Below are 24,977 nucleotides of genomic sequence, written 5' to 3'. Positions count from 1 at the left end.
AATAGAAGCGAAAATTGTCCCTAGTTCATCACTTACAAACCTAAATTGTTAAACTTCTTCAACCTCAACATCACTTTATCTAAAGTACCCCATCCCATCATTCACCCCATACCTTAGCAAGCTGCTCCCTGAGGATATCAATGCTGGAAGTCCTCAAGTCTGAAGAGGTAGCAACTTCAGCCTCATTGATCCACCTCTGGCACTTATCGATCTCACTCTCAAATGCTTTACGACCCTGAAGAAGATCTGCAAGAGCCGCCTGTTTCTCTTTCGCTTCATTCTTCAGCTCGTCATAATCCTTGCTCAACTCCTCCAAGATAGCTTCCAATTTCGCGCGATCCTCATCGCTACACTCCTTCAGCAAAGTATTCCCCTGCTTCAACATATCATTGAGATCCTTGTCACTGAAGGAATCGATGTCAGCTTCGAGTTCTCCGTGCTGAACGATGTCCTGTTCGACTTTAGCGGCTTTCAGGGGCAAATATCCGCTCAGCTTCTTCAGGTTGTTGCTCTTGGACTTGATCCAGGCTCTGGCTCGTTGTAGATCAGCCTCGAACTTGCGACGAGCGTCTGCTGCTGCAGTTGCGCTGGAAATTCCTTCTGTTAGGATGTTGCAGAGCTCTGCCTGCTCGCCTCGAAGAGCTTTGGTCTCGTTTTCTAGTTGTTGTTGTTCGTTGGTCTCTAACTCGTTTTGCATGTTGCCGACACGTTTTTCGAGGGTGTCGATCACCAGTTGCTTTCCTTCTGCTTCCTTCAATAGAGCCTGCGACATTAAAAGTAATTAGTATACAGCAAGTCTTGTATCTTAGAAGAACATCAATAATTACAAGATTTTACAGAAAAGCAGTCCGCGCGTCACGAATATGTATATAAAAATGTTAGAGTACCTTCAAGGCGAGCATCTTCTCCTCAGCAAGCTTGCTGTCATATCCCACAGGATCAGCCAACTGCGCCTGCTGTTTCTTCTGCTGGATCCAATCCCTGTTCTCTTCGATCTCCTGTCTGGTTGCTTCAATACCCTGAGCAGTCATGTCCAAAACCTGCGCCTTCCTCTGCAGCTTCTTCGCTATATCAGCATACCTTCTCTCCACGCTCTTAATCTGCTCCTCAATCTGCTGGGAATCCAAATTGCTCACAGAGTCCATCACCTGATCACTGAGTCCCTTCACCTCTCCGAGTCTCCCAGGCCCTTGAGACTCAAACTCAGCAGTGATCTCTTTAGCATTCGATATCTTCTGAGCGATCGTCTGCCCGTTGCCTTTCTCAATCACGTCAACTTTTTTCGACAGAGCATCCAGCCAAGATTGAATATTCTGCACCTGAGATCTATATTTCTGGATCAGCTCTTGGGCAGCTTGTTTCCCAGCGATGGCGTCTGTTAGTTCTGCTTCCAGCTTGTCTAGACCCTCTTCTATGTCTTGATCATCTTCATGGAGGAATAGTTCTGTTATCGCGTGGGTTCTTCTTTCTCCTACGTTGGTTAGGAGGTCGTTCATTGCTTGGAGCTCTGCTTGAGCTGCCTCGGAGCGCAATTTTGCTGGACGAGACTTCCATTCGGCGCAGAGGGCTCTTTGCTGATTGATCCAGGCTCGGAGAGCGTTCTTCTGTCGGGTTTGCTCTTCTAGCTCGTTTAGAGCCTTTGTCACGGTCATTAAGTGACCTTGCGCCTGAAACAATGGGGGTCATGGGTTAAATGGTGCGTCGAGACAATTGGAACACTGTATCTTGTAAAATAGATAGCCTACGGTACCCAAAGTTCTCTCGATTTTAGAATAGATACCCTAAGGAACTCTGTTTTAAAATGGACATCCTAAGGTACCAAGACACTCTATTTTAGAATAGACTAGAGGGGAGTTGTTGCTCGCTCGCTTCGCGAGCTCGCGAGACGGTTAGTGATAGACGAAATTAACTAACTGGCGAATGTTTATAATGTCGATAATGCAAACACAGACGTCGATAATGTAAACTTCCATTGAAATATTGATTAAAAGCTGCGACGTTCGTTTTTTTGTTCTATTGAAATATGATTCTAAAAGCACTTTTAGGTTTTCCCGAATTTTCATGTTTCCGGGCAACTTTTCCAATTTTTAAAAATCTAAAAACCTGATTCGGACTACAACGAACATTAAAAAAAAAATTAGCCAAATCGGTCCAGCCGCTCTCCCGTGATGTCGTGACCAACGAACAGCATTTGATTTTTATTATATAGAAGATACCTTACGGTAACCTAAGATACTCTATGCATTCTATGTATATTAGAATAGATACCTTACGGCAGACCTGGGCGACGCGCGACGGTGGCCCGAAAAACACATGTTGCTGTTTCTTTCCTTCTCTTGCTCGGTAAGACAGTCTCAGAGTAGTAGCAACATGTGTTTTTTGGGCCACCGTCGCCCAGGTCAGCCTTACGGTACTCTATTTTAAGGGTTGAAAACTAATTTGCATGGTACATATACAGATGATACTGATGCACTAAAACACACTCTCGTACCTGATCGATGAGTCCCTCCAGCTTGGTCCTAACCTCGACTTCCCTAGCCGGAATCTGAACAGGTGGAGCATCCAAAGGACTGCCAGGCCTGGACACACAGGCCACAGCAGCTTCGCAAGCTTCAACAGCCAGAGCCAGCCTGGTCTTCTCTCCCTGCAGCTTATTGTGCAACGCGCGTGCATTCTCGAATCTCTCCTTAGCCTGCTCCAAAGTATCAGTAGGAGCTTCCATCTCCTGAGCAATTTCCGGCTCGTAACTAGCCAGATTCTTCATAATACTCTCAAGAGTGTTCTCATACTCCTGGAACTTGACTAGAGACTCAGCCAATCGCTTCTTGATCTGCAGAGCGGTGTTCATCAGAGAATTATAGCTCTCCTGCACGTTTTGTAGTTGTGTCTCGATGACGTTCTTGATGTCCGGGTTCACAGCTACGTAGCGATCGATTTGTCCATTGCCTTTGATCTTTAGATCGTATAGAACGCTCGTATAGTTCTCGATCTCTCGAAGAAGAGTCTCGTGTTGTTTGATCTGGGTGACTGTTTGCTCTTTGTTGGTGATGTAGAGAGAATTGTGGGCCATCAGCTGGAAGGAGATCTGCAGCAGCCATTTCTCAGTCTCCTGAAGGGCTGCGTGATAGGCGTTATACTCCTGCATTTCATTTTCAATCATCTTCTTACGTTCGTCCACTTTATCACTCAAACTCTGCCACATCTTCAGCAACGCTCTCGTCTGATCTAGCGGTTTATTCTTCTTCGCCATCATCGATAGTTCGCTGGCTTCGTCCATCAAGTGGTCCAGTTCTGTCTTCTTGTTCTGAACTTCCTCCTGGATGTGCTTGTACCTTTCCAACATAGTTTTCATGTCGCCAAACTCTCCTTTCGTGTCTGGTATGTCTTGGATGCTCTTCTGGGTCTCTTCTAACCAGATCTTCAGCTTCTCGTGAGCCTCTGCGTGGTCGTCCCAACGAGTTAGCAGGGATTTTAATTGAGCTTGCACTGTGTTCAGGTCTATGCTCAGTTGTTCCCAGCTGGAGCGCAATCCAGCCATGTCTGATCTCAGCTGATCCTGTTGTTCGGGAACTGCTGTGTCTATTGCCTTTGTGAAGGCTGTCTGCAGCGTTGACAGCAGGTGCTGACCCTCGGTGATCCTGGTTGCGACGATCTACAAGATGAGGAAGAGAGAAGTTGAAAGGGTGCTTTTGATTTGTTAGTGAACAGATTAAATAAACTACCTTAATGGTTTCAAGCTTGTCCTTGGCCCACTCAGCATCCCCAACGCCCATGCAATCCTGCACAGATCCCCTAGCAATTTTCAACCAATCCTCCATCTCCTTCTTGGCCTTGAGGAACTCGGTATGATCGGACAAATTCTTCTCCACCCTCGACACCAACCCTTGCATGTCGGTCAACAAAGAAGTATAAGCTGATTGCAACTGCACTGTCCTATCCCTAGCCCAACTGCAGGCACTCATCTCCAACAGAGCCTCGCATTTATCATTCAGATCCTCCAGGACTGGTTTCTGTTGCACAGCCTCTTCTACAAGACTCTTACAGCGAACTAAATCCTCTGGAGTCTTGTTCTCCTTCGACTGTTCGTCGTTCACCTTCTTCTGGAAATGATCTATCCACCTCTTCATGCTGTCCAAGGCTGCTGTGAACTCAGACCAGCTGGAGATACAGTTGGACAAGGTCTTCTGGGAATCGTGGCATTGAGCTTGTAATGACTTCCAGTTGGCTTGCAACTGTTTTACGTCTTGCTTGATGGTCTCTTGGCCTTCTGGACCTGTGCTGGCGATGACTCCGTCACTAAGTTGAATTACTTTAGAGATCAGAGTCTCTCCTCTAGGCAGCGAAGCGATGATCTGGTTGACCTTGCTCTCCCTTTCGATGATTCGATCTTTCTCACCGTGGGTGTCACAGTGCTGTTGTAATTCTAGCTTGGTGTGACGAACCCAGTCTGAGGCCTCGTTCAAAGCTTGCTGGAACTTTTCGTGGTCGTTTACCTGCTCTTCTAGGTTCTGAAAATTCAATTAACAATTTATAATGCTGGATGCATATGGGCAGGATACTGTTTATAAAGAAATTATGAGTATACAAATCCTCAAAAGACACTTGCCTTTATTTTCTCAGCGATCAGTTTGTTCAGCTCGTTGTACTTCACTATAGTACTCTGATAAGGACCAACAGGGATGCTCGAGTCCTCAGCCAACCGAGCCTTCAACCTATCCACAGTCTCACCATGACCTTGAATGTCTCTTTGCACAGTTTTATACTTCTCCAAAACAGCCCTCTTCTCGCTGAGATCATTCTTGTACATCTCTCCAGGCTGGATCTTTCCTTCGATCTCTTCGATCCAGTCAGTGGTGAGTCTGTGGATCTTGTTGAGTTCTTCAAGGGCGCTGGCTCTAGCAGACAGCTTCTGTCTGATGTCCTCCACGTTCACCAACAGTCTCTCGAACTCTGTCTTCAAGTTCTCGGTGTCTTCTTGGATCTTTGCTGCTCCGTTTTGTTCGGTGTTCATGATCACCTTCTCTTTTAGCTCCAGCGCGTATCTGAGCTTGTTCTGACCTTGTTCTAGGGTTTGTCTGATTGCTTTGCAGGTGTGCAGCTTGTTGTTTACCTCGGCTAGAGTGCTGGGGATCTCCTTGCACTCGCCCAGCTTGTCTCGAGTCCTTTCGATCCAGTCTTGGCACTCTTGGTAGAGCGTGTTGTGCTGTTGATGTTCCTGAAGATCATGTTAAATGTTAATATTAGCAATAGAATATTGTTTCAATTTAATGTAATTCTAGGTGTACGGGACGTGTCAAAATCACGCTTTCTGATATTTTAACTTCATGATTATTGAGATTGTAAAGATGCATCCACCAGGAATTAGAAAATATACTAGCAACATAGGAATTTTTAATTATATCTGACTAGATCCGCCATGGAAATAGTTGATTAATCATAGTAGAAGAATAACGAGTTGTACCTGATAGTGCAGTTCAAGTCGTCGCATGATCTCCTTGGCCAGAGACAGCAGCGCATTATACTTCGTCGTGAGCTGCGTGATGGCATTCGAGATCCTAGTATCGGCACAAGTCTCCAGCAGCATCTGAGCCTTCATGTTGAGCCGATCTAGCTCCTTCTGCCAATCGAACAGCGTCTGTAAATGAATCTGGAACTGTTCTAAAACGTTCTTCTTTTCTTCGAGGCTATCCTGAAGCTTGTTAAACGATTGGACCAGTTGTTCTGTCTGTGTGAGCCACTCGGTAGCCTCGGAGAACTGATCTTCGTACTCGGTCCACTTCACTATTCCTATCTCTAACAAGCTCTTCGTGTTGTTCAGCGAATCCCTGATCAAGAAGACAACGATAGCAACAATTTAACTACGGGATGATACAATGTTGAATTTAAAAGAAGCAGTCGCTAATCATACTCACACATAGCTATCATACTCCTCCTGAAGCAATGCCACTTCCTCCTCAATGATCTCCTTATCTTCTTCATTAGCAATCTGACAGGCAGCATTGCCTTGCTCCAAAGCATGCTCCAGCTTCTTCTGACCCTCAGGTAACTCACTCTGCAGAACCTTCAGCTGGGTAATCTTGTTAGCCAAGGACTCCTTATCCCCAGTAGGTTCAGAACACTTTCCCAGCCGCTCTTTGGCAGCCCTGATCCACTGTATAAACTCGTTACCACTATCAATGAACGCCTGATGCAGCTCAACAGTCTCTTTCTGCTTAGCATACAGCTCCTGCGCCTGTTTGCTGAGAGTCTCATACTTAATAGAAATCTCTGTAGCTGGAGTAGCTTGTCTGAGATCCTCAGCCTTAGTAGTAACCGACTGAATCATCGGCTCAAAAGCCACAATGTCCTGAACGATGCTGTTAGTCTGTCTCAAATTAGCCTTTCTCTCACCAATAGCTAAAGAGCTCAAACCAGCTAGGCCTTTTCTAGCTTTGGACACCTTTTGCTCGCAGACTTGTTGCAATTTGGCTTCTCTATCGTTGATCCATTGTTGCAGCTGCAAGTAGGATGAACTATAGTCTGCCCATTGAAGGAGGCTCGTCTCTAGATGTACTTTAGTGGTCGAGATCTTCTTGACCAGCCTCTCCCAGTCGTTCTGAATCTCTTTGAGCTGCGCGTTGATCTCTTCGCGTCCATCAGACCTTGTATTCCTCATTACCTTCTCACCGCAGTTAACAGTTAGGTGCACCAGGTTCTGCCCCTCTTCACGTTTCCTCAGCAATTCTTGGATGTTGTCCAATCTATTCTGTAGTTCCTCTCTGCTGCTGGTAGATGCAGCCTCTGTTCCTTTACGAATGATCTGTTTAGCGTTCTCAATCCAAGTATGAGTCTTCGCTAGGTTAGCTTCGTATTCCTTATGCTGTGCAAGGTTTGTTTCTACTTTGTTCAGTACGTCCTTGGCCAGGTTCACCTGCACTTGGTACCGCGAATTAAGGTGACGCAACTGGTTGTTGATGTAAGTATCCAAGTGAGAGGATAATAGTCCTGAGGCTGTCTTGTTGAATCTATCGATCTGCTCCTGACCCTTCAACAGGTTCTCCAGGATCTCCTTGACTTCCTGCACCTGTTTCTCTTTTTCGGCGACGTTGGGTAGCAGAGAGTTCTTCTGGGCTTTGATGAGGATATCGAACTGCTGAAGCCAGTCGCTCAGACGTTCGTATTCGTCCTTGTAGTCGCGCCATTGGCTCACTGTTTTCTCCAGTTGGTCCTTCTGCTGCTTGATCTCTGAAATTTCGAAAACGGAATAGAGTTAACGTTACGGAGTAATGGTGTTCGTTTTATACGTTGCTCTATAATATTCTGAAATGAAATTAAGTGTAACTTTTATGAAGACATCCCTACTCACCTCTGAACAGTTCCTCGAAGCTCTGCGTCAGAGCCTTCACCTCATTCTTGATGGTCTCCTGCCCCTGAGGACTCGTACTAGCACAGACAACCTTGCCAGTATGCTGAAGATGTTCCACAAGCAGCTCACCCTGAGCTTTCTTATTTAACAAGCTCTCCAATGGCGCCACAGCATTCTCAATCGCCAGCTTATCACTGAGAGGTCTCTGTTTCATCGATGGAATCTTCTCTCGTGCTCTGCTCAACCAGTTGATGATATCATCATGGGCTTCCTTATAATTCCTGTGATCCTTATACTGCTCCTCTCTTTCAGCCAACAGGGATTTGATCTTCTCAAACAGGGTATCGAATCTGTTCAAAATACTCTGGGCCTGTGAGGCAGCTAGTCCTTGAGATCCACTGGCGATCATCTCAGCTACCTTGATCTTCAGACCATCCACCTCGATGTTCTCACAACGGACCTTCTCTTCTAGAGCCTTTATACGCTCCAGCTGACATCTTTTCTCAGACATAGTTGCCTGGAAGGGCAGGAAATCATTCAAAGTAGACTGCATATAGTCGACAGTTTTATTCATCGACTGGATCTGCTCTAAAAGCCCAGCCCACTTGTTGATGGAATCATCGAGGTTCGTCTTAGCCTCCAGCATCTTCGAAGCCAATGCACTCCATTGCTCCTGCAATTTTCCAACTGCATCGTTGATATCTCTGTGCCCAGTGGGTGCAGTGTTAGCTAGAACAGCCTGAGCTAACTCCACGATCCCCTGGACCTTAGCAAAGCCATCCTCCTTGTACAACAACAGATCCTGCACGATCTCCATCTTGTTTTCCAAATCCTTCTGAGATGACGCTCCAAGGTCAGAGCAGTAAGCCAGCTTCTTACTAATATCATCCAGCCACCTGGTACACTCGGCGACTTGATTATCAAACTCTTGATGACTGGTGACATACTGGTGCCACCTGCTGTTAAGATCCTTCACCTTGTTTGAGATCTGCAGGTACTTGATACTCAACTCTGACATCTGACTCGTTCTAGACGTCAAATTCTTGTGCAACTGCTGAGCCTTTTCTGTGACAGCGTCGATCTCCAATTCCTTTGCTCGAACCTGACCCTGAAGCGTCCTTAGCAGCTCCAGCTGATCCTTCTTCTCCTGAAGGGTAGCCTTCAAGTCCACAGCATGGAGTTTGGTGTCAGTCTCCCTCATCCATGCTAGACACCTTTCCCTGGTGGTCTCGAACTCGTTCCACTGCTGCAGCTTGTTCTCCAAAGTCTCTATCGTTGAAGTGACAGCAGTCACTAGACTCTCCCATTCCTGCTGAGAAGAGTCTATCTGCGAGCGGATATTGATCTGCCCAGATTCCAATGTCCCTGGTATCACTTTCTCACCTAGGGTCCTAATTTGCTGAACCCTGGGCTTGTCCTCCGGCAAACTTTGCAGAAGGTTCTTCAAACGATCCAGGTTCGAATGAAGAGACACTCTCTCCAGTTCAGTGTCGCCCCACAAGATGACAGCGTTGTGAGTGGCATCCAGCCACTCGTGAGTGTCCAACACCGCCTTGCTGTACTGCTGATGGTCGCTAACTATGCCTTCGTACCTCTCAACGTACGCTGCAGCTCGCTTCAGCACCGCTGAGTGTCTCTCATTTAGCTTCCTCAGGATTTGGCGCACTTTGTCTGCGGAGTCTGGAAGATTTTCAGCTTTGTCTCTGAGATCTAACAGATCCTGTTGATGAGACTGCACATCGTGTAAGAAGGTGCGATATATTTGTAATTGAGCTCTCTTTTCGTCCAATGTCGTTTTCAATTCGATATCAGGCTTCAGTTGAGTCTCTATAGTCCTCAGCCAGTTTTCAAAGGCTTCGTTCGACTCATCGAAACCTGACCATCGAGAGATCTTTGATTGTAGTTCACGTTCTGTTGAGGAGATGCTGTCGTATAGTTCTTCGAAGGCCTGTTGTAGGTCTAGGAGCTGTTGTCGAACAATTTCTCTGCCCTCCATGCCAGTTGTTGGGTATAATCGTTCTCCAGCTTCCACTGTGTTGTTCATTAGGAGCGTAGCTGCTGATTGGCGGGATAGCAGATCCTTTAAGGTGAAGACGTTGGTTGTCAGTACATGACGAGTGCTGCTGAAGTCGTTCTTGATGGACTGGTAGGATGTTCGGGCATTTGCTAGCCATTCTGAGCACTGCTTGTAGCGTTCCAGGTAGGCTGCGTGGTCTGCTACTGCTTGCTCGCATTTTTTCACCAATTCCTGGAAGATTTGATCATTTGGTAATTGCAGGTTATGGCAGCAGGGAGAGTAACGGTTATTTCGCTTGGTAAACAAACATTATAGTATAATAATACGTAGTTACTTTGTAAACACCGCACGGAGCTCGAACGCACACTGAGCTCCTTCCATGCGAAGCGGGTCAATGGAGTGGGGATGAGTCAGAGTGGGAACGCATAGTGGAGTAGAAAGCGCTGTCGCGCGGAGTGGGGATCACTGAACGCGATCACGTAAGTACTACCGAGCGTCGCGCGGGGAGGTGTAACGGTTAAATTTAATAGTTTATGCCTCCTAAACGCATAGGCTTTTTTAAACATTTTTTAAAAATATTGCGGTGTTATCCAGTTCTGAGCTATGTTTAAAATTTCAGGTCACTAGCTCATCGGGAAGTTAATTTAAAATCAATTGCAAAATTTGTACCGAACAGACACAGACAGACAGACAGACAGTCAAGAAAGCAAGCTAATACAAACGTGGTAAAATGGGAGTTTACCTTGGCTGTAGCTTGTATAGACTGGAACCGGGAAGTAATTTGCTGGACACTAGCAGAGAACCTGGTCTCTCCGCTTATCTGCATCAGTTCCGATGACTCGTCAGTCATCTTGTCAAACTCTGCTTCATTCTGTCTCAAATTCACGATCAACATCTGAAGAAGATAATTAATCTTTAGTCCTAATGATTCTAATATCATTTTTTTTTAAATAGTTCTTGTCTGATCATGACTCGAATGGAGTAAAATGATGTGCAAATGATGCGGAGCACAAAGATGATGCTTCATCCAGAATTCAATTCAAAGATCGGCGTGAATCGCATCGCAATGGGATCTCAGAAACACAGTTATTTGATCAAACGTGCTCAAAAGTGACCGCATGCATCGAGGCAACATTGATCGAGAATCGTTTCCACAAAACAGAAAGTTGTCAACTTCCCAAAATTTTTGTTCATCGTTTCAAATTGTCATTATCGTGTTCACAGACTCTTTTCGTGGAGTGTAGGTGATCGTCGCGAGTGTGTACTCAAAAAACGTAAACACAAAAATCATTGTCGAGCAAAAACGTGAAATAATCATCCCACTTATTAATGCAAACTGCTTTCCACATTTTCGGAAGATGAGCCACACACACGTAATGTGGTGCTCGGAATTTCATAAGTAAACAATACGGCAAAGCCGTGCTGACGAACGGCGAGGTAATTACTGTGGAAATTCGGAATCAGCAACACATGTCTGGCAAGGTAATGACCCCCAAAATTCGGAATCAGCAACACGTGTCGTGCGCGGCGGTATCCGCCAGTGTAAAACAAAGACGGAGGATAGACATAAAAATTATAGATAAGAATTAAGGGGGCCTTTTCCAGCAGGCGACGCTCGTGCGTGAACACTCACACACCGCTAGGGCACAGTCACATACTAGTACAGTCAACCAAAAGCTGTAGAGGGAAATGGAAGGAACACAATTTTTAACTTTGGGACTTTGTTTGGACTAGTTAGGAGGTAAACATACTAAAAGTCCCTACTCCTAGGAGGTGAGCGGGCTACAGGGGGGCACGTAGAAGTCACCTCTTTCGGTTTTCCGCTTATATCTCGGAAACTATGTGTCCCAGCGATAAGACCATTCTATACAAAATTAAAGCTGACAAAATGTGCCACAAGATTGATTCGATTCAGTTTTTCGCTATCTCGCATAGTTTCCGAGATATCCGCAGTCAAAGTTCACTAATTGTGCTGAAGAGTTAGCTAGTCAAGTAAGGCAAAACACGTGAGGCAAAAATTTCTTCTTCACAATTAGTGAAGTTTGAGCGCGGATATCTCGGAAACTATGCGAGATAGCGAAAAACTGAATGAAATCAATCTTATAGCACATTTTGTCAGCTTTAATTTTGTATGGAATGGTATTATCGCTAGGACCGAAAAAGGTGACTTCTACGTGCCCTCCTGTAGCCCGCTCACCTCCGAGGAGTAGGGACTTTTAGTATGTTTACCTCCTAACTAGTCCAAACAAAGTCCCAAATTTAAAAATTGTGTTCCTTCCATTTCCCTCTACGCCCCCCTTATGAACATTCATTGACTGGATTATACCGCTAGATCACGTATACGTACGGGAGGATTGCAAGGGTCCGGGATTCCACTTCTGATTTCTCGATAATGCAAAGACGGGATATTTTGTAGTAGTCAAAATCGCTAGATAAAAGATCAATCTGGGGCGCTGTTTGCCTCAAAAGTCCTTCTTTTACGTTTCCGAGCAATGGTTTTGCAATATTCGGATGCATGTCGCCCGTCAGATGGCGCTGCAGTCACGCCGGCGTACTAGCTTCTCCGACGGGCAACATGCAGCCGCATATTGCAAAACTATTGCTTGGAAACGTAAAATAAGGACTTTTGAGGCAAACAGCGCCCTAGATTGATCTTTCATCTAGCGATTTTGGCTACTAAAAAACCCCGTCTTTGCATTATGGAGAAATCAGAAGTGGAATCCCGGACCCTTGCAATCCTCGTGTACGTATACGTGGTCTAGCGGTGTGTGAGTGTACCACACATTCATGCACGAGTGTCGTCTACTAGGAGAAGAGCCCCGTAAACTTCAGTTACTTATGTATAATATATTCGCGACTCTAAAGTTTTTCCAACTCCTATCCTGGTATAAGTCTGTTTTGGAATCCATCAAGAAACATTGTTAATCCTCTTCCGGGGCACAACAATAATCACGATCATTAATCTTCTATTTTGAATAGACTATTTTAGAAGTACAATTACGTTTTTGTATTTCATCTTAGAAAAATATAGAAGACAATTAGCGTTGCTTAGGGGATGATCTGATAGCTATGAAAAAGTAGAGAAATAGAAGAATGATAGAATACAAGGAGCTTGTAGAGAGAAACAGAAGAAGAAGAAGAAGAAGAGAAGAAAGGGGACAGTAACGAGAGAGAGATCTGTGGAAAAGCGTTCACACGCCTCGCCGCAAGAGTCTTCACTGGCTCTTCGAGGTTTCTTACTTGATCAAGGTGGTCTCCGAGGGCCACCAGTTCCGTCACTTCCGTGTCCCACGACAGGGCGGTTTTTTGTAGTCCCTAAGGAAGTTTGTGAAATACAGTGTCCCATTTTATTAACACTTTCTCTGTCTTGACTCTTTTCCTCTTCTCATCAAACCAAAATGATCAAAATTCAAAAATAGCACCTCGACAAAATCGTTTGCAAAAATTGTGTATGCAGTGTAGTGTAAAGATCACTTATTAAAAATAATTAAATAAAAAGTAACTTCTACTACAAGTGTGTGAACATGTGCCTTCGTACAGACTAAAATGAATCCAATAGACTGAATTGAAATTCGATTTTTCTTTGGAGGTATACCTGGTATTTTTCGAGCTGTTCTTGCTTCTCGTCTACGGTGTTCTTCAGGGAATAATTCTTGAGGGAGGTTTCTGCGTCAGCTAGCCAAGCTAGCAATCGCTCCAATGAATTTTCATACTCGTTCCATTGTTGGATCCTTTCTTCAATGCAGCGGATTATGTCCGTCACTGCGGTGGCGAACTTCTTGTGCTCGAATCTATAACGCAAGTATATGTAATATAATTTTTTATTTTTAATAATGGGCTAATAGAAAGCATTCACAATTTAGAAGTATCAGATATTATTTTATGGAGTTAAAACTGATGGGAAATGAAAAGGGGCTTATTGAAGAATGAAAAACTACAAAATAACATATGCTTCCATTTATTATAACAAAGAAACGAGAAAATAAACAAAACGTTACACGGAAAAAAGCTGGATGAAAGTTTCCGGTTCGTTTACACTGTCCAACACCAAATATGTTCAACAATTACTGTTGGATGATTTTTATAGAGTTTTTCGCACTGATTCTGAATCTGCCCTTAATTTTTCCCCTAGACGCGCAGTTTTTGAGAAACTTGATTTTGAAAAAAAACATATTTTTCAACTTTAAACAAACATTGTGATATTATTATAAAAGATATTATTTGCAGCAAAAGATTCTGTAGACTTTGCCGAATACAGTGATATCCAATATTAATACATTATGCAATGTTTGAACATGTTTAAACAATCGTTAAAGATGGAGAGACACCACTTTCACACCAATTGTTGAGGATATTTTTCAGTTTATCTTAAAAACTAAAACTTTTACCTTCAGAAACCACCCTTTAAAGTTTTTCAATGTCGACGTTTCTTCGAACCAAAAAGCAAAATATTTTTGCCGGATCGACGCGCTAGCTGTTCATGAGCTAAAAAATGAAAGTCCTCATATCGATTTTTAACCAAGGCGCAGTGATTCTTAAATGTCCATTACATTCGAAAACGATAATATTAATTAAAGTTATTAAAAACTCTTGTTACAATAAGCGTTCAAAGATTAAACTTTTTCAGAAACGATTTATCACCGAAAAAATTCCGTTTCTTCATAACGATGTCCTGGAAAACCTACTGAAGATTAAGGGCCCAAATATTTTTTTATGAATAATGTATATAGATTGAGAACGCCCCAGGAACTGAACGTTAATGTTCATAATTTATTATTTTAAAGAATGCTTAGTCAACTAAGGAAAATAGTCAAAGTTAAATAAATAATAAATTAATGAAACTAATTAATAAATAAATAGAGTTATAAGCAGAAAATCCGTATGATCAATTGAATATAGTCCAGTAACTTTGTAAAATATAATAATTAATCTTGTTTGAATTTTTGTAATTCTTTAAATAAGACGGTAATAACACATTTTTGTTATTTCATTAAATGTAACGTGGGTCGTGGGTCCAGTGTTCAGTACGGAGAGTTGTAAACGGGTCCGCTGCCCCTTGCTACCCTCATTTGAGGGGTCCTAATCCCGGCGAAATGTTTTATAGCGTTTTATGTTAATGGACGGCATCGAGGGTACCCAGTACCCAGGTACGGAACTGTACCTGGTTTCTGCCTTGCGAAAGTGGTTTTCAGCTCATATTTTGCAAACCAAAGCCAGTTGACAAAAAATTGTGGTAACAGAAATAGTTTTACTTAATAACTTTACTTAACAGTTGACAAAAGTACTTTGTAATGCAAAGTACAAGTTGATTTTGTTTATTGTTCAATGCTAATGTAGCTAAACTGTCACTTTAGGCTTCTTAAAGTCTTGTTTCAGTACAGGTATAAATAAAATGTAATACATGGAAATGTTTAAATATCTCTGTTATTTGTGATTACACGAAAAAATGTCAGAGGAGAAATTTGCATTGTTCAATAAGGTAAATATAATGGCAAAATAAAAAAATTTTTTCGAAATCATATTTTTGAAATTTCAAGGTCATTGTTATTTTTATTTAAAGGAGGTCATATAATTTTTCCATATTCCTATTCAGAAAAAAAGACAAATCCAACGATGTGCCATGTTCCATAGTTGAGGTGAATTTCAAAATTTTCAAAATTTTCAATCGCTTTGGGGCACGTGATCGTTTTATCCGATCGATCTCAAACTTTGCACAAATTTTTTTTCTCACCTAAAGGAACAATTCTGGGGGGGGGGTGCGGTGCTTTGTATCTCGATAAAAAATTTTCACAGGTATAGCTTTGGTCCACCCTAGTACACAGTCTTCTACAAATTTCAACACAAAAAATGTTAAGAATTCTTTTTCTTAATAAATACTTGTGGTCACCTTGATCATTTATTTATCACTATATATTTTTTATTTAATAACATTAGAGCTGACGCCAAGACGAATCCAACGACCTATTTACTGTGGTCTTTAAGTTTTGAAATAATGGTGAAATTGAACAGCTACCGCGTCGATCTGGCCCACTGTGCGGCGCACAGTGCGTCGGAATGCCCGTTTTTTGGACAAAATTCCATATCTTAAAAATTATAAGTCATGTAAAAAAATGTTTCAAATAAAAGTTATAGGGTATAAGGAGGAGTATTGTATAGGATTGTATTTGTTTGGTATTGTTGTAACCTTGAGAAGCTCTATGAAGGTCACTTTTAAAATTTCATACGGTGATGTACATTTTTGATTATGTATTCTAGTAGGTGAGGTTAAGACATTTTCAAAACACTACAAAAATATTATTTTTGCATAAACCGTTGTCAAGATATAAGCATCCAAAGTTGGCGTTCCGTCTATAGTGGTATTGATTATACATATTACTACAAGTAAAACAAAAGTCAAAAGTCAAAATCGACTGTTTAGTAACGTGTTTATTTTCGTACGATTTTATAATAAATAATAATGATAATAATAACCATTTCTCGAAAATCTGTGCGTACGTGGTTTCTGGGTGTCTTCCTAAATAAATATTTTTTTAAATTAGGGGAGCAAGCTTGAGCAGAAAATTTTTATAGAATTCGGTAAAGAATAGTCCTACGAATATTTTCTAGCAAAAATCACAAAACATGTTTTAGCTTTTTTACGAAAAGCTTAGTTAAAGTTATAAGAATTTTCGATTTCGCGTTTTAACAAACGGATCACTTTGAATCAATAAAATACGATAAATAATAATTGTAAAAACCGCTAGGGAGCCAAAATAACTAGTACACACCTTGAACTAAATGATCCATCGCAAATTATTCCATTTTTCGCTTTACAATACGTTGTACATATAATGTTTTCCGTTTATGCACGTACTGAGGTTATAACACAACAAAAATTGACGTGTCGGATTATGACGGAAGCACGGTGCATTATACAGGTGTGCCGACTTCCCTCAAAAAACTGAGGCAGATGAGTCTTAATTCTCTGGCCGCCGCCAGACGGCGCATGGTCCCAGGTACTGTACATGTGCGAATGAGATTGCGCTGCTGAATACACACAATCACACTCATTCGCACACGTACGGTACCTGGAACCATGCGCCGTCTGGCGGCGGCCAGAGAATTACGACTCATCTGCTTCCAAATTTCAGCATTACAGAGATGCTAAGTCGGCACACCTGTATAATGCACCGTGGACGGAAGGAACATGTTCTGTTTCAATCGATGTTCAGATTTTTTTCTGGCGAATGTTCATGAATAAATGGTATTTTTAAAATAGATTCATGTAAACAGATATACATTTTAAAAATATTGATTTTTTTATTTTTGACCTCTTGGCCGACGCACTGTGCGGCGCGGCGCGGCGAACAGCCGTACTAATGGCGAACGCCACTGGCGGCAACTCATGTCAGGCGAAGATATTTTGCTTTTTGGTTAGAAAAAACGTCGACATTGCAACTTTAAAGGGTGGTTTCTCAAGATAAAAGTCTGCTCTATCGCGTGATGTAGTTCGATTTTACGCCGGACCATTATTTTTTAAGATAAACTGAAAAATATCCTCAACAATTGGTGCTAAAGTGGTGTCTCTCCATCTTTAACGATTGTTTAAAGATGTTTAAACATTCATAATATATTAATATTGGATATCACTGTATTCGGCAAAGTCTACAGAACCTTTTGCTACAAAGAACAATCCAAGATCTTTTATAATAATATAACAATATTTGTTTAAAGTTGAAGAAATATTTTTTTTTTTCAAAATCAAGTTTCTCGAAAACTGTGCGTCTAGGGGAAAAATTAAGGACAGATTCGGAATCAGTGCAAAAAACTCTATACATAAGTATCATCATCCAACAGTAATCGTTGAACAAAGGTGTTGGACAGTGTAAATCGAATCGGAAACTTTCTTCCAGCTGTTCTATTAATCGGGAACTTTTTCCGTGTAACATTTTGTTTATTTTCTCGTTTCTTTGTTATAATAAATGGAAGCTTATGCTATTTTGTTGTTTTTCATTCTTCAATAAGCCCCTTTTCATTTCCCATCAGTTTTAACTCCATAAAGTAATGTTTTATACTTCTAAATTGTGAATGTCTTCTCTAAAATCCGTATCAATGCCTCCGATCGGAATCATTCTGCCAGGGGTTGTACATATAGATCAGTGCAAAAGTTCGTGCCCGATTTCCTATTAAAACACAACAAGGAATCGGGCACGTACTTTTGCACTGACCTAATATTATGTATATGTATACATATTGTTCATTATATGTACCTTAACGTGGCCAGATCCCTCTCCATGGACTCCAGAGACCTCGGCGTCAGATTATGAGCGCTCTGAGCAACATGCTCGCTCAATATATTCAACTTCAGCTCTCCCTCTCTTTGACCATCTTGCAGTTCCATGATTTTCGTCAACTGAACTTGAAGAGCACCTTTATTACCACTAGTATAGTCACTGTAATTAGCCAGCTGCTCCCATTGCTGTTTCTGATAGTCTTGATAAGACTTTTGCAGGTCGTAGAATTGTTGGAAGGTGTCCAGCAGGGTCTCTAGGTTCGCTATATTCTTCTGAGACATGTCGACCAAGTCCTCGTACCTTCCTGAGACCGAGGCAGCCTTTTGCTTAGCGTCTGATGGAACTTGCACTGTGTATGCCAATGCATTTGCTTTCTCTGAGACTCCCTCGATTATGCGTTTGTAGGCCAGGATTTCTTGGTGCATCGCCTGGAAAAACCGTGGAACATTTCGTTCATATTTTAATGTCATTTTCTGGTGAACTAAATACGTAACAAACTTATATTTTCTGTATTCTATACTCAAGTATAGCTCAAGAAACATTAATTTCTGCGACAGTCAAAGTATTAATCTTCGTTAATGCAAACGATCAACAGTGTTATAAATGTATAAAAATCTAGAATTACCTTGCTCTTCAGCAGCTTCGATTTAATTTCTTGAAGAGACGACCATATAACTGAAGAATCCTGTTTGACCGATCTCTCCATAGCATCCAGCCAAGCCAGGATCTGCTGCAGAGTCTCCTGATAATTGGACCACTGCAAGGATTGAGCGTCCTGTCTCTTCTGCTGCTCAGCTATTCCCTCGACAAGCTTGTCCCAACGTTCCCTGGCTTCTCTCAACTCGTGACGAATGAGTTCTCGACCTTGAGCTGATGTGTCTGCTAGGATCCTCTCTCCGAAGGATATCAAGCTTCCCAGACGGTGCTCGCCTTGTTCTTTCTCGGCTAAGAGTATCTGCAGTCTTGAAAGTTTTTCTTCAAGGTTTCCACCTGCCTCGTCTTTCTTCAGACTCGATAGACTTTGTTCTAATTGGCTGAGCCAGGTGTCGATAGTTTTCAACTTCTCTTCGTAGGCTCGATGGTCGTCTACGATGCTCTGGCAGCGTGTCACTACCTCTTTGCTTAGCACGTGCAGCAGTTGGTACCTGGAAGACAAGGTTTGTGGTCTTGTCAATCGCTTCAAGAAAATTTATCAAGAAGAGAAACAAATGTCTATGTAGCTAAAGGTACAGGTAACCAAGGCATCAAGAAAATGTTTACATAAGAATTTGGATTGCGTACCTGTTGCTGATCTGCGAGATCAAAGGTTTGATGCGCTCCACGCCGCTAGCATGCTGCAGACTATGTGACTTGTCGACGAATTCGTCGATCTTGGATTCTTCTTTCAGTATGGTGTCGCGTTTCTCTCTTAAAGCCCGTACACGAGCCTCCTTGTCCTTCAAGGTAGGTTGCAGCTGTTGGTCCCTGAAGGCAGCCTCCATTGCGCAGAACCATTTCGTGTGTGCTTCAAGTTTATCCTCGAAGTCCTGCCACTTCTGCAACGCTGCGTTCTGCTTGTCTTCGACGGATTCTGGAAAATTAACAAAAATTATCATTAAAATTTGAATCGAATTTTTACAGTGTGAACAATAGAAATATCAACGGCTCCCAAAGCATCCTCGCAAAGATAATTCTAGCTACCTATTTCGTTCAAGTACTGCCGCAGGTTGCTCTCCAGCACCGAGATCTCCTTATTAATTGCGTCCCAGCCTTTCGGAGCGGTCCTCTTGATCACCGAATCGCTCAGTTCCTTCAGCTTGCCCAGATGCTCAGCTCCCCGCATCTGATTGTCCCTCAAAGACGCCAGGGTAGCCAACCTTCTCGATATATCAACACGTTCTCCAGTCAGATCATTGCACTCTGCAAGCTTGTCTCTCTCGTTGTTCAACCAATCAGAGAAGCTCTTCACCTGCAGATTGAACCTGTTATGCTTCTCAACACAGTCGGCCAGGTTCTCCAACAAGTCTTTCGACTTTGCCACAATATTGTGGAACAGTTGCTTGATGGACGGCAGGAAAACATTCAACGAGGTGTCCTTAGTCTGATCGACCAACTGTTGTGCCTTGTCGCAAACAGACTCCACCAGCGACTGATGCGACATAATCTCCTGGTGCATGATCTTGTGGTTCTGCAGCTGAGCCCTCTTTTCCTCTAAAGTACACTTTAGTTCAGTATGCTGATGCATCGCTCGTTCTACATCCCTCAACCAAGCAGTGAGCTGTTCATGGGACAGTGAGAACTCTGCGAATTGCATCAGACACTGATCCAACTTCTGCATGGTTGTCTGCAGGTCCTCGGAGAACCCGTCCCAGAGCGTCCTCAAGTTCCTCAGCTGCTGTCTGATGAGCTCCCTGCCCTCTGGGGATGTATGAATGTAAAGTTTCTCTCCTAGATCAATCACTGATTCGAAACGAGCATTCTCCTTGGTTCTGGTGTCTCCCAGGTCGCGAATCAGCTTCTGCCTGCTCTGCAGGACAGACAGATCGCCAACAACTTCACTGTGCTTCTTCAGCTCCGCCTGGATATCCTGGAACCACTGCAGCAGCTGGTTGTACTTGACATTGAACGCGTTGTGCTCCTTCACGAACTGCTCATACCGCATCACGGCCTCCTTGATCTGGTTCTTGATGGCCTGGTACTTGGTTGTCAGCCTAGACACCCTGGTAGCTAAATCTGCTTCTGCTTCAATGCTTTGACTCCTCTCTATAGCAGCGTTGAACTCGCTTCCCTTCGCTATGATACTCTCTTCAAGGCTCTTCAGCTTCTGCAGGTGCGCTCTCTTAGCATCCTCGGTACTCTTAAGGCTCTGATCCTTCAGCTGCGTTTCTATTTGCTTGATCCAGGCCTCCTGACTCTCTACAATCTTCTCGAACTCTGACCACTGATCAAAGAGCTGCTTCAACTTGTCTCTAGCAGCAGCACATTTCTTCAAGAAATTGTCCCAGATCTTTCTCTGCTGTTCGAAGTTCGTTAACAAGGCTGGGTGTCCTGGCATAGAGGTCTGTTCTAAGACAATATTCAATTGCTGATTGCAATCGAACAAAATCCTTTCGCCCTCAGTCTTGTGTTGCAGCAGGTTCTCTATCGAAGCGATCTTGATCTGTGCCGTATCCCTCTCCACGGAGAAGTCTTCAACAATCGGTGTCCCTTCGTTGATCACCGTGCTGATCCAGTCCCGAGTCTTCTCGAAGGTCTGGAGGTAAGCCTCATGATTGGAGACGTGCTTCTCGGCGATGTTGATCCTTCCTTCCACCTCATTGGACAGCTTCTCGTAGGCTTCGATCACATTGCCCAGCATATCGCTGGCGTCATCATCCGGAGCAGTTCTCAACCTTTCTTGCAACTGCTGTAAGATGTTCTTATGAACGCTAACGTCTTGCGCAACAGCTTTGTACAGATGCAAAGCTAGCTTCTTCTCTTGAAGCGTCGGGAGGAGTTCTTGTTTCTCTCCTAACTTGTTCTGAGCGTCAATCAGCCACTGCTTCACCTGAGAGAACTTGTCCTCAAAGGAGGACCTGTGCATCATATCGCTCTCGATCTTCTTGTAAATCACGTTTGCGCGGTCCGCCATCGCGTCCACACGGTTCCTGAAGTTCCTCAACTCTGCCCTGATCATTTCCCTTTGATCAGGAGTTATCCTAGCGAACAATGCCTCTCCAGCCTCTGCGGTTCTGTTGAAGATCGCCTGACCAACTTCTCTTTCCTCAGCGAAGGCTTTCAGCTCCTTTAGCCTAGACTGATAGAATGTGATCGGTTTAGGACCAGTGATCTCATCGAAGACTCTCAGAGTTTGTTCAGCCTTCTCGATCCACTTCTCCAACTTCTTTTTGTTCGCACTGTACTGGTCCCTGTTGTCTTTCAGCTCTCTTAGCCTGCTCAAGTGCTGGGCCAGGAACTTCAAGACGTACTCATAGCGGGTATTCAAGTGGCCTATGTACTGGTTCACTCGGGACTCCGAGCTGACCTTGGTGATGTCTTCTGCTAGAGTTGTCAACTCCTTCAGTTCTCCCTCGTACTCTGCCACGGTCTTCTGCACTTGACTCATTTCAGCGACTTTCTGCTCGATGTCATCTAAATTCAGCAGCGCCGAAGCCTCAGCCCTGATTTTGTTCTCGTTCTCTTTCAACCAAGTCAACACGTTCTCTGATGTTGACTCGTAACGCTGCCATAGAGCTATGTTTCTCTCCAAGTCGTCCTTGATTTTCCCGTAGCTGGATTTCAAGGAGTCGAGGTCGGCGCTGACTCTGTCTCGATCAGCTTTCAATGCTGCCATCGTTTCGGCGCTCTCTACCGAAGCTAACAGTCTCAGAGAGTTGTCAGTGTCCTCTTTTCTGGTGATGCAGTAAGCTATCCCGGCTTCAACGTCCATCAACGACGCCATCTTCACTTCGAGGTTGTATCGATCGCTGCTCTGCTCAGGCTCGCACCAGGCTACCTTCTCCTTCAATGTCGCTACCATGCGCTGAAGAGCACTGAACTTCTCGTGGTAGAGTTTCGTCAAGAACGCTACCAAGGTGGCGATCACTTTGTTAGCGTGACTGGCGACGCCGTCTCTGCGAAGCTGTAGAGCCTGCAACTCTTTCGGCAAAGTGGACCTGGAGATGCTGGGATACTCCGTGGACATTTTTGTCAAGGTCTCTTCAACTTTAGATAGAGCATAGTCGCACTGTTCCAACTCAGTCTTCAGCTCCTGGCATTTGTTAATTCTTCCAAGGATCTTCGTGTTTTCACCAGTCAGATCATCGCATTTGATGATGTCCTCTCGGATCTTGGATATCTGGTCGCCACACCTCTTCATCTCCTGTCTGATGGTCCTCTCCCTTTCGTTCATGGTCGATGTTAACGACTCCAATTTATCAGCAGAGCTCTTCACAACCTGGAACTGATCATCAAGTAACTTGCGCAATGAATTCAAGGTCGGAATATCCGCATCGTTGTTTAGCTTGATCAGCTGCTGGATCTTGGCGACAACGTTCTGATAAAGCTGCTGATAGCCTGGAAGTTCTTCTCGGTACCGCAGCAATCTAGCTTGACAATTGTCTGTGTCGAGTTGACGGTCGCTAGCGCTGGTCAAAGCATCGTTGGTGTTAGTTAGCCATTTCGTCAGCTCCGCCTTCGACTCCTCGATCTGCTTCCAGATGATCACCTGGGTCTCGTGGGTCTGCAGTTTCTCGCTGATGTCGTTATACGTCTCCTGGTAACGCTGTCTTACTTCATTCAAGTCGGACTCTATCAGTTCCGTGTTGAATCTAGGCATCAGAGAAGCCTCCTTCATCAGCTGCTGAGTCTTGGCGTCCATCTTATCCAAGAACTGTTTTCCCTTCTTCAACACCTCCAGCGCCTTCTTATGTTTATCCAAAGTGATATTCGCTTGGGTGATATCATAAGGAGTGCCCTTGACAGACTGACAGAGATTGATAGCCTCTTCGACGGACTTCTTCACCTTCTGTCTAGCTTCCTCGTACACCTTCCAGTCAGTGTTCATGTCTGCATACTTCTTCCTTTGTTCACGAAGAAGTTCATTAACCTTCTCCCAATTGGCATCGACAGATGAAAGGACAACCTGAATGTTGGTGGTAGATCTTTGGTCCTCCTTCATCAAGGTGCTGCCTTCGAAATGGAGGATCTCTTTCTCTTGTTCCCTCTTCTGGTGTTCCTCGATCAGCTGGTCTATTTTGTCCACCGCTGGTGCCAATTGTTTGCACGAGTCCACGTTGTAGACCGTCTCCTGAAGAGCTGTCTGAGTGTTCAATATTTTCTCCGTAATGCTCTGCTGCAGAGTCCTGAAGTTGTTCCACCTAGCACCTAGATTCTCGAGTCTGTCACGTTTAGTGGATATCTCGTTCTTCAGGGCCATAGCTTTGTTCTCCAAATCGATCAGCAGACCAGAAGCTGACAAGGGTTTGCCTTGTTTGTCCCTGATTTCGATGCCCATCGCACTGTCAGGCAACGGGTGCTGCTTCCAGCCCACTATTTTGTCATTGATTGTTTGCAACTCTGAAGAGAACCTGTCTAAATCAACGATAGTCGGCTTTCTCGCCTCAGCTTCGTACTTGCAGTGACTCAGCTGAGCATTAGCATCGTTCAACAAACTTAGCAACTCGATCCACTTCTCCAGGCCCTTCTTCTTCTGCCTCAGATCATCCTCTAACGCTTTATACTTCTTTGCTAAGTTGGTGTAGGTTTCATCAAGGGCTGCTGCCTCCATAACAGATCCTTTCGAAGACAATTGTTTGACTTCTTCGTAAATGGCACCGAAGCTAGGTTGTTTCTCAGAGTGTTCCTGAATATATGCGTGCACTGCCTGAAGATTGGTGTCAACGCTGTCGACAGTAGCCCCGCTGATTTCTGCGATGTTTGATCGTAATCGGGACATCCAGTTTTCGAAGTCTGCTATCTTCATCTGGAACTCTTGACGAGCTAGCAGGGAGTCGGACACCTTATTGATCTGCAGTCTAACTGTGTCTGCAAGTTTGCTAACTCTAGATTTGATATCTGACACTCGAGCTTTCAAGTTGGTGGCTCCCTCCAAGGACAAGCCGTGGCTGATGTGGTCAGATACCTGTGTCAGCGATATCAGTTGAGCCTGGTGATCTGAGACGGTCTTGTTGAAGTCCTTCAGCCTTGCTAACTCCTTCTCCAGCACTGACACTTCCGGTGTCTGGGTGTTAGGCATCACTAGCACTGCTTTCTCTGATCTTTCCAGCCATTCATTAAACTCTTTGATTTCAGACTCGAAACTATTCCAAGAGGTTACCAACTTGTCCAGTTTAGTAGTCATTTGGACAGCTATGTCGTGGACAGAATTCCATCGAGTGTGCACAGCGTCGACTTCATCGGAAGCTGAAGTCTTCCCTGAAATTCGCTGACTGACCAGAGACAGGTCCTGGATCTGCGGGAAGTGCTGCTGACATCTGACCTCGAACGCTCTTACGGTCTCCAACATCTGAACTGCCTGAGGCAGAGTCGTTGGCTTACTGCCAATCGTAGCTGCTTTCGATTCGGCTTCCTCTATCCAGGGCTTTAGCGCTTGGATACCCTTTTCGTACTCCTTCCAGGTATCCAGGTTCTGCATGGCAGCCTGCTTTTGAACCACGATGCTCTTCTTCAGGGTCTCAAGGGTCTTCTCCAGGTTCAGGATGTCGCTGCGGAGCTGCTTGCCTGGGACAGTCTCGCTGTCGCCTGGAAAGAGAGGACAAGCCAATTCAATGATACAATAATAGAATTCTCTTCAAGAATGATTAAAATGTTCATTTGTTGGAGTCACATTTGACCACCTTATTGATTATGACCATCTTATGAC

At 43.9% G+C, this 24,977-nt stretch overlaps 1 protein-coding gene across 1 annotated transcript in view; it reads right to left on the bottom strand.

Moving 5' to 3' along the window:
- The window catches only part of Msp300 (Muscle-specific protein 300 kDa), a 150,420-nt gene that overhangs the window by 37,967 nt on the left and 87,476 nt on the right, over nucleotides 1-24,977 (bottom strand). Inside the window, exons 15-29 of the mRNA XM_076424470.1 lie at nucleotides 19,316-24,856; nucleotides 18,917-19,205; nucleotides 18,261-18,780; nucleotides 17,612-18,063; nucleotides 12,958-13,153; nucleotides 12,603-12,677; nucleotides 10,105-10,257; nucleotides 7,346-9,593; nucleotides 5,913-7,224; nucleotides 5,462-5,825; nucleotides 4,607-5,215; nucleotides 3,723-4,508; nucleotides 2,492-3,652; nucleotides 888-1,667; nucleotides 113-763 (exon numbers count right to left, since the gene is read on the bottom strand). Coding sequence (XP_076280585.1) covers nucleotides 113-763; nucleotides 888-1,667; nucleotides 2,492-3,652; nucleotides 3,723-4,508; nucleotides 4,607-5,215; nucleotides 5,462-5,825; nucleotides 5,913-7,224; nucleotides 7,346-9,593; nucleotides 10,105-10,257; nucleotides 12,603-12,677; nucleotides 12,958-13,153; nucleotides 17,612-18,063; nucleotides 18,261-18,780; nucleotides 18,917-19,205; nucleotides 19,316-24,856 — 15,137 coding nt within the window. The remainder of the gene's footprint in view (nucleotides 1-112; nucleotides 764-887; nucleotides 1,668-2,491; nucleotides 3,653-3,722; nucleotides 4,509-4,606; nucleotides 5,216-5,461; nucleotides 5,826-5,912; nucleotides 7,225-7,345; nucleotides 9,594-10,104; nucleotides 10,258-12,602; nucleotides 12,678-12,957; nucleotides 13,154-17,611; nucleotides 18,064-18,260; nucleotides 18,781-18,916; nucleotides 19,206-19,315; nucleotides 24,857-24,977) is intronic.

This window comes from Lasioglossum baleicum, chromosome 5 (assembly GCF_051020765.1).
Source record: "Lasioglossum baleicum chromosome 5, iyLasBale1, whole genome shotgun sequence".
Lineage (NCBI taxonomy): Eukaryota > Metazoa > Arthropoda > Insecta > Hymenoptera > Halictidae > Lasioglossum > Lasioglossum baleicum.
The sequence above is the reverse complement of the archived record's forward strand: the minus strand, read 5'-3'. Positions and strand labels throughout refer to the sequence as shown.